Consider the following 16,590-nt stretch of genomic DNA (forward strand, 5'->3'; position numbering starts at 1 on the left):
AAAAAAAAAAAGCAGAGATTGATTTTTCCCAGACCTTAAGAATACAGCTAAATATTATCTCTGTCATAAAGGAAATAGACAATCCAGAAGAAAAACCAGAAGAAGAGAAAGAAGAGGTTGTAGATGACCAGGAGAACTTGGCTCATAGCAGACGGGTGGGTACCTTCTAACATCCTTTTGCTCCTACTAACTCCTGCTCCCGCAGCAGGTGAACCCCTTTTATTCTCCTGAGTTTTTATCATCTTATTTCCTTGATGAGACACTGTCCACCTGTGGGTTACATTTTGGGCTTTTTCCAGAAAGTAGATTTCATTGTATTGTTTTGTTTTTTTCTATACACACAGACACAGAGTAGTTGTCTATAGTGAGTATTATCTAATGATGATCTTAACAAGAATTTCTGCTGTACTACTACTAACAGCCTGATTTCCAAAAAAAATTGGTTAAAACAAAGTATCTGTGTTCAGATTACTTTGCTCTGACTTCAGAATTTGCTATGTTCGTGTAAGTTTTGACATTTTTAAAAACCTTTTAGTCATGAATTAAATTATTTTATGCTGAAACCAATCATGTTTATTTCTGTCCTTGAGAAGAAATATTTTAGGGAGAGGAAGTTCAAGGAAAATTCTACTTGGCTGTTTTTGAACTCCAAGAATACAAAGAGAAATTGATTTTGATGGCTATTTTTCTTTTATATTAAAATGTTTCAAAATAGCTGACCTTTTCTGAAAAGTTCAAGTTTAACCTTGCCATCCTTCATAACTGCTTTTATTCTCAAACATTTAAAATGTAATATTTTTAATTTTCATCTTAAGTTTTCTAAATTATATGTGTCATCTTGTTGATAGTTAAATGAGTTTCTATAAATTTCCATTAGTAATACTTACGAAAAAGTTGTCCTTTCCTTTCCTGATTGAGGCTTACTTTTATCCAAATTAGTCTTCTTTCTTATTTTGTTTCTTAAGGAAGTCCTTGTTGGTGGTGGGTGCCATCAAGTCAGTTCCAACTCTTAGCAACCCCATGTGACAGAGTAGAACTGCCCCATTAAGTTTTCTTGGCTGTAATCTTTACCGAAGCAGATTGCCAGGTATTTTTCCTGTGAAGCTGCTAGGTGGGTTCGAACTGCCAGCCTTTTGGTTAACAGCCAGGCACTTAACTGTTTTGCCACCAGGGCTCCTTGAGGAGGTCCTTAGCTAATGCTGTTTCTTTTTAGACTCGGGAAGATAGGAAGGTTGAAGCCATCATGCATGCTTTTGAAAACTTAGAGAAAAGAAAGAAACGACGGGATCAGCCCTTGGAGCAAAGCAACTCTGACATAGAGGTTACTACCACCACCTCTGAGACTCCTGTGGTAGACGAGACAAAAACTGAAGCCCCTGAATCTGAAGTTGGCAACCCTGCTTCAAATGTTGCCATCCCAAGCACCCCACAGAGTGTTGGTGTGAACACCCGGAGGTCTTCCCAAGCAGGGGTAAGAGATGGAAAGACTCTGGGCCTTAGACATCCTTGTCTTTGCTAATGTCAATTTCCTATCTTTGAATGGTTAAAATGGGTATTTTCAGCATTGTCCAATGTCACAATAAATAAGACCATGCAAATTAGAGCCATCTTCAGCATTTGACTTGTGGAATTCAGGGAGATGGGTGACTGTGTTAGAATTTAAATGACTAGATACCTTCAGACTAGAGAGGAACTTCATACTGTTTTTGCCAGATAAACTGTTGGTGGTGAATTCATAGAAATTTTTAGATTCTCTGTTGGACCGTCCATATAGCACAGTTAAGTGCCTGGCCTTTCATAGCATTCTCTGGGTAAACTCAACTTTCCCTCCCTTACGCTAGCCATGAATCCAGGCTGTAAGCTAAAATCTCAGTATGTGGGAAAGAGAAACAAACCAACTCTCCTGAGTTCTCTTCCCTGCTATAAACCTTAAAATTAGATGGCCACCTTCAGCTGACTTTGGCCTGTTTTACAAATGCTTATTAGAAACAGAAATAACTAACCCAGACATCTGTCTAACTAAGCCTTTTTAGCTGACTTATTGTATGAATTTTTATCTTTAAGGAATAATTTTAAATTAGTGCTTCCAAATCCCCACCTTTTTCACCTGTAGACACTTAGAATGCTTACAGCGAATAAGAAAATGGATAAAACATTTTCTAATAAGAAATTTCTGGTAAGCTCTTGACTTGCTGTTGTTACAGGATGTTGCTGTAGAAAAACCAGTTCCTAAACCACCTCCAGCAAAGCCTTCTAGGCCCCGACCGAAGAGTCGAATTTCTCGGTACCGGACCAGTTCAGCCCAAAGACTAAAGCGTCAGAAGCAGGCCAGTGCACAGCAGGCAGAGTTGTCACAAACTGCCCTGGAAGAGGGAGGAAATAACAGCTTAGCAGCTCCTACTGAAGCTGGAAGTATAGACAATTTAGGAGAAAACAGGCAATTAACAGGGTCTGACCCAGCAGTGATATCAGTTGTTGGATCCCATGTCAACCGGGCTGCATCTAAGTACCCTAAAACCAAAAAGGTAAGTCACATCTTCGTAAGGTTGATCTGGCAAGGGATATGTCTTAGGAAAGTATGAGAACCTATAATCCTCAGGGCAGGTGGGAAGTCTCAGTATTATCAGATAGAAAATTCTAGATAAAATGTTCTGATGCAGAGGGCTGAAGCCATCCTACCTTTCTTTTGTTCTCTTAATTTTTAAGCAGAGCCTAAGTCACTGGTAGCTGAAATTATTCCTCTCTAAGTGGGCGTGGAGAGGATGAAGGAAGATATCCTTGTGTTCTAAATGCCCAGTTCATTCTCACTGCAGCTGCTACATCTCTCTCTGTCCTAGTTTTTAAATGAGGTTTGTCTTTGTGAGCTGCATTGCTGCCTCTGGTTTTTACATCTGCAGCATCAACTAACGATCTCTTTTTTTTTTACTGTAGTATCTAGTTACAGAATGGTTGAATGACAAAGCAGAGAAGCAAGAGTGCCCTGTTGAGTGCCCTTTACGTATCACCACGGACCCAACTGTGCTGGCAACGACTCTGAATATGTTACCTGGTCTTATCCATTCCCCATTAATTTGCACCACTCCCAAACACTACATTCGCTTTGGTTCACCCTTTATCCCTGAGAGGCGCCGAAGGCCCCTTCTGCCTGATGGCATGTTCAGCTCCTGTAAGAAGGTATGTGCATGTTTATGTGTTTTTTCACTCAGGATGCCTGTAATCCTGGTATATCTAACATTCTCTAGATAACCGCTGTCTGCCCCTGCAAGTATATAATGAGTTAGTTGTTCAACCAGGAGTAGTGATGCATCAAGAGTCAGTGGGACTAAGGTGAACTGTATACTGCATTCTTGATGCTCAGATTTGTGAGTATTTACTGTTGTCTTTTCTGAGAGCCCTTGAGGTTATTGAGTGAGTGCGCACAGCAGTTGATGACTGGGTAGGGAGGGGTGTTTTTTGTATGTGCTCTTGTTGTATTGGTTAAAATACCCATTTGTGACTATTGTGTGAAATGGGGCCTCAGGTACTCTAGAGCACTGTTGCATAAGTTAAAAATGATTGGATCGTGTTTTGAATTAATTTAATCAGTATTATTATTTGAAGGAGATTAAAGGAAAAATCTAATTGTAACTGGCACAATTTGTGTTCCCTTGATCAAATGACATGTTGGATTGTTTATTCCCTAGTGAATATGGAACCTACTATAAAAGACTCTATCTGCCTCTCTCTCCTCTCTCTAGTTACATATTGTTTTTGGATCTAGTGGCAGTAGTGTTTGGTGGTGGTTTATGGAATGCTCTTTCTTAATTCCCAGAAGCCGTGCATATTTTCCAAAGGTGTCTTTCAGGAATAGATCACTCCCTCAGACGTATAATGTCGTTTCTGTGTTTCTAGAAGTATAGGACAAGCTTTCGTTTGGTCTTCCTTTGAGGTAGAGTCTGTTCCCTGGAACACCCTTTTCTCTTATTCTCAGATCTGGATTCAGGCTGCCTTCCTCAGTGTCTGCCATTGCCCTCCTCCACTGGCATCACGTACATGAGGATGCTGCATGTAGATTATTTGATGTGATGAAGTCTCCAACTCCAGGCAGGTCTTCCCTGACTCCTCCAAACTTAAAGCTTTTCTCTTTACCCAAAGAACAGAACTTATTTCTGGGGGGAAGGGGGGTGGAAGATGAGCCAGAGTGGTGTGGGATATGGAGGGAGGAGGGCAACAGGGATCTGTGCAAAAGGGAAGGGCACTATTGCTGAATGAGCAGCACACACTGAAGAGAATCTTTTCCTGATTGCACATCTTACCTAAGTATCTGAGTCACTTACTGGTTTGGGAAAATTCCCAAGTAGAAGAAACTCTGAAGAGAAATTTGACCATGACATCCTTGCCAAAAGGGTTTGTAGATAATGCAGTAACATGATAAGTGATGGAAATAGAAATAATGACAAATTTCTTAAGAAAAAAGATAATACTAGAAAATTTCTCAAAAGCTGTTTTCTACAGGAAATTTGCCTAAGCAATAAAAAGGGGTTGGGTCTCAGGCTGTACTTCCTTATACCAAGTGAGTTAGAAAGAATAATTTATCTTGGATCATAGATTATATGAGAAGAAAAAAAGTTTTCTGCCTTGTAGTAACCATTACGATTAACCATCTTCAGTAATAGAGATCTGTAGTAACTGGTATGGCATGTGAAACTGAGAACTAATCTCTTATGTTTAGCTTTGCTTTGTTCCCCATTAAGAATGACAGCTCAGAATCTTAACTGTATTGTGAGAATAGTATTGAAAAATTAAGAGTATAGATGATAATGGTCTTTAGTCTAAAGGAAGAGCAAGTTGAGAGATGGGTTAATAATATATATGAAAGAAACTTCCTTTTGTTTTGTCTTTGGCTAGACATAGGACAAGATTTCTAAGGGTGCTAACTATTGAAGCATCTTAATCAAACTAGGGAGTAGAATCTCCTATTTTGGCCCTTTAAGAAGAGTGGACAATCAGTACAAATTAATAGTGAAGTCTGGTAATAAGTAGTAAGGACTAGCCTCTTGAAATGCCTTCTTTATAGTTGTGATGCTGCAGTACAATATTTCTGTTCTCATCTTTTCCAACTAGTATAGACCTGTAAATTCCAAGAACATGTGTTTAGGACCATGACTTCCAATTGGATATAGCAGAAACTCGATTTCTTAGAGCTCTTTTTACCTGGCTGTGGTTTAGGACTTAATATCTGTAGTTCATCTTTGTATCTCCACTTGCAACAGTTGGAAATCCTGTTTAGCTCAAACCAAAACTAAACCTGTTGCCATCGAGTTGATTCTGACTCATAGCTGCCCTATAGGACAGAGTAGAACTGCCCCAAAGGGTTTCCAAGGGTGTAAATCTTTGCCGAAGCAGACTGCCACATCTTTCTCCCTGGGAGCAGCTGGTGGGTTCGAACTGCCGACCTTTCGGTTAGCAGCCACCAGGGCTCCTTTCATTTAGCTCAGGTCCTGTTATATCTTCTAAATGTGTCTGATCATCCTTAGTCTCATTTTATACAGCCTTGCTCAAGCACTTTTATCTATATGTGTCATGATCAGTCTTTAGGAAGAGTTCAGGTTATGTACTCTGAATTATCATAACAAGATTATTTTATTTAAATTGGATTTTTGCTTTAAAAATTGTTTAAGTTTAAATCTGAATTGTTTAAGTTTAAACCACTGCTTTAATATTTTCTATAAACGTATCAAGACTGTATCACAAAACAATGTCATGTTTCATGGAACAAAATTAATGAAATTGGGTCTTTTAACTAGAAATTGAACTCAGCTCTATCCTGGGTGGGCATGGGGAGGAGTTATTTTTAGATTGGTTGGAAGGGATTAATTTAGTATAGGACCCAGGAACATTTCCCGGATTAGACAGAATTGTAAAAAAATTGTGAAACTTCTCAGGGAAGAATGTAAGTTAAATAGATGAGAAAAACTATCCTCCCTGGGATTAGTTAGAACAGTGTGTTATTCCTAGTAGGCCCACTAGTTCCTATCTGATTAAAGGATGTAAAGGCCTCATAAGTTAAAAAAGTGTAAGGTAGATTAAAGTTGCACTTGTGTGTTTGCATCTCATGGTTAATATATCAGCAGATTCTTAGAGTATTTGACAGAACATTTGATAACCAGCTTATGGATTTTCTAAATTAAATTCAATCATAGTTCTTAAAAAGCATGTTATGGTATGTCTTGTTGAATCTTATTTCAGTTCTCATTCTAGGAGCATTTATAAGTAGCCAGCAACACTTTCAGTAGTGTCCTACTTTGTTATCGCTAAATCTTCTCTAAATTCACCTTGTACACATAGTAAATGTGAGGCATTTGGTCTCCTAGATTTCTTAGAAAACAAACTTGCCTGATGAGGAAACACTGTGCTTTGCATTGGTATTCCAGTGTATACACTGGAGGGTTATTCATCTGTGTATCTATACATGTCATTGAAATTCAGTTAACAGTCCTCATCGAACATCTTTGTGACCAGTACTGTGCTACAAGCTTTATTTACGTACGTTGTCTCACTTAACCTTCGTGACAGCTCTTTGAAGTTGGAATTAGCAGTCTTGATTTACAGATCCAGAAGCTGAGGCTCAGAAAGGTTAGATAACTTGCCCAAAGTAAGGCAGCTACTAAGTGATACAGCCAGGTTTCAGTCCAGGTCTTTGGGCTTATAAACACATATTTCCTTACTCTTTCCTCATAATAGTGAGACTCTTTAAAAATATTTCTCTCACGGTCTGAGCCTCCTAAAATCTGTTTTGCAATTTACTTGAATACAGAGTTTTTCGGAGGGGGGAGAAATGTTCGTATGACTTTAACAACTGTAGGCAGGAATTGGAGAGGGTGGAAGAGGACTTGTGGGGGGAGGTTCTAAAGTTAATTTGTTATCCATAGGAGTGATTGGAACTTGTTAAATGCAAACAAATGTTCATATTTTCTGTTTTTATGCGCTGTGGAGTGTTGTGGAAACACATAACAGGGCCAGGGTGAATGGGTTTAACCATGTTTGCTGTGTTTGACCTTAATAGCTAATTATAGAAGCATCTTATTCCTTAGAAGCCTCTCTTCTGGTTTTATGTTCCCTTTTTGTAGTCATCAGATCCAGAATATAAATTCTTTTATGGGTACATCTACTTAACACTGGAAATAAAAGAAATTAACTTCTCTTGGAGCAAAGCGCAGTGATCCCAAATGAGTCCTGTCATCTGCTCTGAAAAGAAAAGCTTGTACTAAAGGTATCTGTAACAAAGGGTTTTTCACTCATTTTGTCGTCTTGTGCCTAATTTTTCCCATCTGTAAAATGAGTGCTTTGTACAAGATGACCTTTAAGGCCCTTTCTTTAAGTTGTAAGGATCTATGATTCTGGTAGTTCATCTTAACATCAGTATTCACTATATAAGAGAGTTTATTCTTGGTCTTGCTTTGGCTTTTCAGAGTCTCAGTCATATCCTAAAATGTTGATGTGATTCAAATGACTGTTGAGATCTCTCTTTTAGATATTCATTCAGTCTTATCGCCTCAGGTTTACAATTTTATTTTTGCTTTCATTTGACAGATCACAATGACATTTACATGATATAAAATTTTTCTTGGTGAATTTTTACTGGATTATTTCTTAAGTTTCTAAGAGAAAATCTATTAGAATTGCTCTCTTCGGTGAAGAGAATATTTGCTTACCTGTAATACTTCTTCTCTAAAGGTGTGAAATTATAATAATTCACCTTTGCTCTTCTGTTTGAGGGAGGGTCTGGCTCAGAAATGGATGTTTATCAAAATTTGATCTGTCTTAAGTCAGGGCAGGAGGGCCACAGAGTGATGAGAACCTGCAACTGTGTATCTTAAGAGAACACAGTTACAGATAAGAAATTTTCTCTCTTCTACAGGATGCATAATTTTATTTTCATAATCTTTGCAGTTTTACTGTCTGACCTAGATTTATTTCTCATCAATGTAGGTTCCAGTATTCACTGCAGAAATATGTGACTGATTAGAGCTCTTCTTTTTTACTTTTTCCCCTTTTTGATTTCTGCAGAAGGTCCTTTTTTCTGGTGATTTGCATTATCCATGCATACTTTAACTAAACTGCTTGATAAGGGTAAAAATCCCACAGACTATTCCAGTTGCGAGTAGAGTAGACTTTTTAGAAATATTTTGGTACCTATAGTGAAGAACTATTTATTCTCATCCAAAGTCTTCCTGTGAATCTTTTCTATTGTCTCTTCAGGAATCCCCAGCACAGGGCAGACAGCTCTTAAGAGATCTTTGTCTTCCTTCTAGGCATTTGCTTTATGTACTGGTTGCATCATCCTATATGATCAAAGTCTCTCTTAATGAATGTTAAAGTTTCTTCCTTATCTCTTCTCCACCTTAAGCAGTACAAAATGTTGAACAGTAACCACTTTTTACTGGTTTTGGTTTTTTAATGGGCTCTCATTATGTGTAATCCAGATTTTCTTAATTATGCCCAGTAGAAGGAGTTGATGGGGCAGTGTTGTAATATGCTGAAACACAAGACATGAAATACTTGTGAACTGAATGTGTCTGTTGGATTGCATCTCTCACTTATGGATGGATAGTGACCTGTTTAATGCATTTAAAATAGGTATACTAAATAGTTTTAAATGATTATTGATGATTCCTTGGTTATTTTCCCATTATAGCGCTGGATAAAGCAAGCCTTGGAAGAAGGGATGACTCAAACATCATCTGTATCCCAAGAGACTAGAACTCAGCACCTATACCAAAGTAACGAGAACAGTAACTCTTCTAGCATCTGCAAAGACAATGCAGGTACGTGTCTAAGACCTTTCTGGATACATGAACAGTGATTATTTCAGAGCCACATAAAAAAAATTTCAGTATGAATACTTAAAAGTCTGATACGAAAAAGAAATAGTATTGTTCTCTAAATAGTTACTTTACATCTGTCTTTACAGAGAAAGAGATCTCAAGTCAGGGATCAGTTTTCCCAGGACGACAAAGAAGGAACTAGACAGTATACAGATAACAACAGAAATGGTTATGAAAAGGTTAGATGCATTTAAAGTAGTAAGTTTAGGAAATCTGTATCCATATTTATAAAAGGAAAAAAGCAACAAAGTGGTGGAACACTAATACTCAGGGCAGAATCAAAATTCTAGATGATTGAGTTGGGTGAGGGCTTGGTTGAAGGGACAGAGAATGAATAAAGAAGAAATCATTAACAAATGGCTGTTTTCATCAGTGCTTACACAATTAGTGTAAATTGTTTAGAAGACACAGCTTTGAATCCAATTTAAAGTCCTCATGCGTTTTTTTTTTTTTCCAACTAAATGGCCTTGAAAAATCATCTGGTCTGTTGGTCTCACAGAGATTTGCAGGTGTTTTAATTGAATTGCAATTGAAAGCATCAGTGCATTAACTTGAGATACCAATTTAACTCATTTTGGAGCAGTCTTTTTATCAAAATTTCTCCTGCCAGTATCACTTAATTGAAAAGTTCCCTGTGATTTCAAGATACTATTTCCATAAGTTTATTTCTCAGTTTTCTAAACATTATGCAACTAAAACAAAATACCAAAATAAATTAGAAACTAAAGCTCATGTAAGACTACAGCTAACATGATATTTCAGATTCTCATAAATCCCACCTCATTGTTCCTATTCATTGACTTGCAGAGTAAATAATTATGACTTGAATTTGGATTAATTCCTGATTTAGATTTAATTAAATAAATATATATTAGTAATATCTGCTTTATATTAAAATTCTGTATAAGATTTTTTTTTTAATATGGGCTACTAAAATACATTTTTTTTTTAAAATTATGACTGAGTTTGTTCTTCTATGTCTAGATTGGCTTATATCTCATTAACTATCATATGTGTAACCTTGGGATAATAAAATCCCAGTATAGAACATCTGGAAGATAAATGATACCATGCATTTAAAATCTTTTATTATGTACTTTATCACAGATTTTGGGAGAGTTAACTGAAACCAGGTTAATACACAGAAATCCTAGTGCCAATTTATTGGCAGTTTTTAAAATGTAGTGAGGATATAACTTAGCTGAAATATTCTTTCTAGTACGTACACTCACGTCTGTGTGTGTGTTATGTATGTATGTGTTTAATTTTGGGAAAGGGAGATTGTATAGTGATTTGTGTCCTGACTTGCAAACACCCATAGGGAAAGTGCCTTTGTTACTACATGCCTTGGGTGGAATGGAATTAGGATTCAGTCACGAACCTCTATACCAACCCTTATTGAGCTGCTGCCCTATTCTCTACCAGTGAGAAAAATTCAAAAGGACACACTTTGCACATAAGGAGCAGTATAAATCTTAGGAACATATATAATAGAACTACCATGCAGTAGTCAAATGAGCACCTCATTATATTGCTACAGGTCAGTGTAAATGCTGAGAAATTATTTTTATTTGTTGCATTAGTTTTTTGTTTGTTTTGTTTTGTAAGGAGACATTAAGAAAAAGACACAGATAGATATAGTAGAAAAAATAGAACAGACCTGAATTTGAAGACCAGCTCTACCCTTTACTAACTGTATGACATTGGGCAAGTTATTAAACACCTCTGAACCTCATCTGTAAAATAGGAATAGTAATATCTGCTATAGGGCTTTGTTGTTGTTAGATGCCATTGAGACAGTTTCCACTCATAGTGACCACATGTGACAGAGTAGAACTGCTGCATAGGGATTTCTTGGCTGAAACCTTTTCAGAAGCAAATTGGCATGTCTGTCTCCCTCCGAGCTGCTGGGTGGGTTCACACCACCAGCCTTTCAGTTAACAGACTAGTGCTTAACCACTTGTGCCACTATGAGATTAAATAATGTGTATCAAGTGCCTAGCACAATATCAGACCTATAATAAGAATTATTATTGTATTATTCTACAGAAAATACTCTTGTCAAGCATTCCTGGAACATTTACAGAAACCAGTCAGACACTAGAATACATTAAAATCTATAAATTCCCAAAAGCTAAGGTTGTATAGATATTGAAGGGGTTAGGGTATAATGCTCATTATTTATAAATAATGTGGTTATATACTTAGGAGAGCATAAATAACCAGCTGAAAAACTTAGAATTAATAAGCATTGAATAAAATTGCTGGATAGAATGTAAGTATACAAAAATGAGTAGTATTTATATGCTAAGAAGATGAAGAAAAGTATTTTATTCCCAAACTTAACAAAACTAAGACATTGCCTAGGAGTAATCTTTGTGGGACATGTAGAGCAAACCATTACTGAGAAATATTTTTAAACTCTTGAAGAAATGAAGACAGATTCCATAGTCAATGGAAAGAATAAATACTGTTAAAAGGAAATATATGTATAGTCTCAGGCTTCATATAGTTTTCCTCAAAATAACTGGCTTGTGTTTCAAATTTGATTAAATGATTTTGCAGTTTATCTAAAGGAATAAGCATGAAAGTATAAGAAAAAAAAGAAAAAGACTTACTTTTTATAGAACCATAAAATCAGTTTCTAGTATGAAATTAGTAATTAGATTTCTGTGGTACTGATTCAGGAATGGATATATATATAGAACAGAATAGCTAGAAACAATCTTTAATATAAATGAAAGATTTGGTAAATTTTTCTGGAATTTTTACTTGGGAAGATGAAGAAGATTTAGATCCTTACCAAAACAGATGCTACGCACAGTCAAATAATTTTATAAATCAAGCTGAATAAACAAAATTTCTGTGTCTGTATTGTCAGTGAATTAATAGATGACAAATACATCAGGGTGAAGGATTTGCAATAAAAATGACAGATGAGTTATATCTCTACTAGCAGTTTGGCAAGATTTATCATGTACACTGAAAATATTTGTACCCCTTAACCTAGTAGTTGTTAAGTATCTGTTCTGTAGAAGTATGTGCGAACCAAAACGTATGTACGTAGATGTTATTTATAGAATTATTATTTATATACATATATATATTTTTTTTTAATTATTAAGTATAAGGTTAAAATAACCTGAATTTTTAACAAATAAAGGGATGGTAGACTTCATAGTTTATCTGCTGTGGGCACATACTTTTGATGAAATAGTATACAGTATTCATTAATAAGTTTACTCCTAAATCATTTTATCAAATGAAACACCCCTTCCCCCCTCAAAAAAAAAAAAAACAGCAAAGTTCCACTTTTGAATTAGATTTCAGCCATCTTAATCAGCATAGGGGCCGTGGTAGCACAGCAGTTAAGTGTTCAGCTGCTAACGCAAAGGTCACCAGTTCAAATCCACCAGATGCTCCTTGGAAACCCTATGGGGCAGTTCTACTCTGTCTTGTAGGGTCACAATGAGTAGGAATCGGCTCGACGGCAACGAGTACAGGTGACTCTATAAGACTATTTAAAAAAATACCATATTGTGACCAAATAATTTTTCTCCCAGGAATATAAGGGTAGTTCAGTATTCGAAAATATATTAATATAGTTCATTTATTAGCAGGTGAAATAGAGTAAGAGGTATAGTACCTCAGTAAATGCTGTGAGTTTATGAAAGATTTGGTAAATGTCTGTGATAGAAAATAAAGGAAATGATTATATTTAACAAAATAAAAACGTAAAATGCCGTATGAAAAAAAAAAAGACTAAATTTATAAGGCAGACAAAAAATAACTAACATTTTTGTCAAAGGATCAACATCCTTCGTTAAAGAGCCCTTACAAATCAAGAAAAAAATCAATACATAGAATATTAGCTGAAGGATGTGAGTAGGCAGTTCACTCAAGAATGTAAAGCCAGTAAACCTATGGAAATACTCCTTTGGTTTAACAATCCTAAATCTAGCCATTTGTCCTAAAAAATAATAATAAATGCAGAAATGTGTAAGAAGAAGATTGTTGGTCATTGAGGTATGTTTATAATAGCAAAAAAATTAAAAATACTTTAATTGGTTAAATGTTGATAATCTGAATGTCATGCAGCCATTAAAAATTGAACTGTAGATTTCTGTTTATTGTCATGAGAAGATTTTTACCACATACAATATCAAAGCTGCATATGGCAACAGATAACAGAAAAGAAAAATAAAACTTGGAAAAAATGTTCTATTTTGTAAATATAATACTACTACTAGGAAAAAAATAAGCAAATGACCAGTGGCCCATAAACTTTCTAAGGGCAGGTGTCAGGTCTCTTTTGCTCAGTACAGTATTATAAGTGTTGGTAAATATTTGTTGAATGAATGCCCTATAAATTGATTTGTGGGCCAAGGAGTTCATCTGTATTTTCTAACTTTTCTGCAAAGGATTTTATCACTTATATAATTGCCTTTAGTAGTTACAGTGTTAGACCTAGCAGTACAGCAGTGTTTTAAAAGAGTCAATGTTTAAGACTCTTTAAATATAATAAACATTTTTAACATAAGCCATGAATCAACGTTTGTTTGTTTTTTATACCTAGGCACTTAATAAAAAAGGAGAAAAGAAAAATAAGAAAAGAAAACTTAGTATCTGGAACAAAAGGAAAATACAAGTATACTTCCAGTCTAGGAAGATAAAAAGTTCTCAGATATCAGAAAGGAAAATAAACATCTCCAGTATTTTTTTAACTTATTCTTCCTTTTCCATTTCAACATCTATTACTTTAATTCAGTGCCTCATAGCTTCTTATGTTGACTACTCCATTAATTCTAAATAGTTTCTAAGTTTCTAGTCTCATTCTACTCATTACTGCCAGATTAATCTTCCTGAAGCATAGCTCTGATTGTGACCTACCATCCCAAAACTTTTCCTCGAAGGCCTAGGATAAATGTCAATCATTTGGGAATATAATTTAACATAGTGATTAAGAAATAGATGGGAGCCATATTACCTAGTCTTTACCTCTCTACCCTCATCTTTAAAATGGGGTGGTGACAATAACATTGCCGAATTTATAGAGTTGTTACAATTAGCTAACTCACATAAAACATGTAACATAGTGCCTAGTGTATATATGTACTTTAAAAATACAGCTATTATTTTTACTAACACATAGCACTATAAATCACAAGGTCTTACAATTTGTGCTAAACCTGTTCTTTATATATGGTTTACCTTTTTTACAAATTTGTAAGCCTCTTGAAAACATTATATGATAACCATTCACCCCATACCTAATTCCGTGGTCTGCATATAGTAGGTATTATGTAAAAAATATCTTTTAACTGTACATGAATGAAAGTAGATTTTTTTCTGAGAAAGTATGATGAGTGGTTTGATTTGAACAGTAACTAAAACATACAGCATAGTGATAAGTTGTGTTTTAAGACAACTTACATTGTGGAAGAAGTCTAGAAAATAAGATTATTCCAGTCAGAAAAGGAATACCAGCCTAGTTCTTTAAAATGACCGGAAGAGTCTTTGTAGAAGTCATTTTACACTTTGACCCACTCTGAAACTAGGGGCTAGATATGGATCGGGAAAAATAATTCTTTCCAACTAAAACAATATCATAGAAAGAGCTGCTGTGGAAAGTAGCAAAAATATATAAAGGAAGATGAAAAGCATATATGGATTTAACATCCCAGTAGCTTGAGTTGGTGATGTGTCAGTTAGATCAAGGATGACTAACAAAGTGACACAGATTGGTGATTTTCAGAAACTCAAAGGAAAAAAATTATATTTTATACTGGAAGAGATTAAATTAGTTGATTACACCCCCAAGGATCAGTCATTAGAAGTGTCAGGTTCATCTGAAGTTTTCCTGGGAGTTAGAGTGTTTTGACTATCAAGTGTGATAAATTAAAGAGTTTTTATGGAATTTTTGGTTGATTGGAAGAGATAACTTAATGGGATGAGGCAAAAGAAGAGTTAAGAGTCATTGTAGATTAGACATTAATGGCTTTAGCCTCCATTAATCTGTGGTTTTAGACTCTCATAGAAGCTTTATATTTTGCAGACTTGTTGAGCCCATTAAAGAAATGGAAGTCTCGCTATCTGATGGAGCAGAATGTCACCAAGTTACTGCGACCTCTATCCCCAGTCACACCACCCCCTCCCAATCCAGGATCAAAGAGCCCCCAGCTGACCGCACCTGGTCCTTCTCATCCAGGAGAAGAGGATTGTCGAAATGGATACAACCTCATGTTCTCACCAATCACGTCTCTTACTACTGCTAGTCGCTGCAATACTCCTCTGCAGTTTGAGGTGATTTGGGTTTGGTTGTTGGGAGTGCTGGATATGAAAATCATCATTTGCACCTCCTCATTTCAAATATAACATCATTCCAGATGTTTCTTTCCCATGTTCCTTCCCTATCTCAACAAAAGAATGGGAATCTTGAGGGTCATTGTGACCTATTACCTGGTAGCCTCTCATCTCGGCCGCCACCATAATTCCCTTAATAGGAACACAGGTCACATTCATCTCTCTTGCATGTAGTCCATTAGTCTCCAGAACTTTAGGTAATAAGCATGCTGGATCTCCATCTTTATCTTTACTGTATTCCTTGTTTAAAATAGGCCTCTGGGTGCCTATAGTAACCATAAGGATACCAGTTTAAGAGTTCAGATTATACTGATTGATTGTGTCTTTGCTTCTAGGCCTTTAATCAGTGAAGTGTGTTTTCGCTGTTGTTTTGTATTCTCATCGTGCCCTCAGTGTACAGGAATTTAGAAAGCATTGGGGTATGGTTATGGCAGACGAGGTTTGTTTTCACTCCAGGCTACTTTCTTTCCTTGTTATAATGTGCTGGAATGAGAAGTAGACAAGAAGCTAACAACATGCATTTATCAGATACAAGTTTATTACATTCACTCTTTGGATTAAGTTAGAAATGTATGTCTCAGCTGTTTCAAAAAACCAATTCTGAATCACTTTAGTATCCAAGAATGGGTGACAGCAGATTTGTTAAATAGAATCTATGTGTACAAAATACTCATCTATTGCATATTGCTTTGATTTATAATTAAATGGGCACTGTCTCTTCCTGCTTAGAAAAATTTGTTCTGACCACTAAACACACTCAGCTCTGCCCCCAGCTTACACTTCTCCAGATGTGTTCTTTGATAAAGGTGAATCTTCTAGCCAATACCATCCTTCCTGTTCAGCTTTGATAAGAGCATGAGGATTAAAAATACCTGAATTTTAAGTCATAAAGGAGTAATAGCAACCTTGAAAGTGGCTGTGTTCTAATGCCAGACCATTTAACTAACTTAACTTTTGGAGCAAACTTACTTCAGGGCGGGGGTTAGGGGTGGGGTTCATGGTTATCATTTTTAAGGGAAGTTGCCCTAAACCGTATTTACTCTTTATCAAATCCCCATGACATTCTTATTAGCTAGATATTAAAGCAGCTGATTCAGGCCTTACTAACTTGTCTACTTGCAGTTGATTTTTCATTTAAGCAACTAGAGTTTTATAGTAAGATTTCATGGGAACAAATTCTTTTCCCTGGAAGGCAATAGATTATAAGAACAGGATTTTATTCTTTGTTATTTTATCAATGCATGTTTTATTATAAATGAAGGTGAATCACCTTCCAAAGCAGCCACATTTTGTACTTAATGCGTTCCCTATCCCTTGTAGCATTTTGTATAGTTGTGAAGCACTATGCAAATGCAAGGTG

At 35.9% G+C, this 16,590-nt stretch overlaps 1 protein-coding gene across 6 annotated transcripts in view; it reads left to right on the forward strand.

Moving 5' to 3' along the window:
• The window catches only part of SETD5 (SET domain containing 5), an 83,120-nt gene that overhangs the window by 55,156 nt on the left and 11,374 nt on the right, over positions 1-16,590 (forward strand). For all 6 annotated transcript variants that reach the window (XM_012557483.1, XM_004368297.2, XM_023736899.1 and 3 more), the window contains 6 exons: positions 72-155; positions 1,214-1,471; positions 2,205-2,525; positions 2,932-3,174; positions 8,678-8,807; positions 14,923-15,170. In XM_012557483.1, the coding sequence (XP_012412937.1) occupies positions 72-155; positions 1,214-1,471; positions 2,205-2,525; positions 2,932-3,174; positions 8,678-8,807; positions 14,923-15,170 (1,284 nt within the window). The remainder of the gene's footprint in view (positions 1-71; positions 156-1,213; positions 1,472-2,204; positions 2,526-2,931; positions 3,175-8,677; positions 8,808-14,922; positions 15,171-16,590) is intronic.

Source organism: Trichechus manatus, unplaced genomic scaffold (genome assembly GCF_000243295.1).
Source record: "Trichechus manatus latirostris isolate Lorelei unplaced genomic scaffold, TriManLat1.0 scaffold00001, whole genome shotgun sequence".
Classification (NCBI taxonomy): domain Eukaryota; kingdom Metazoa; phylum Chordata; class Mammalia; order Sirenia; family Trichechidae; genus Trichechus; species Trichechus manatus.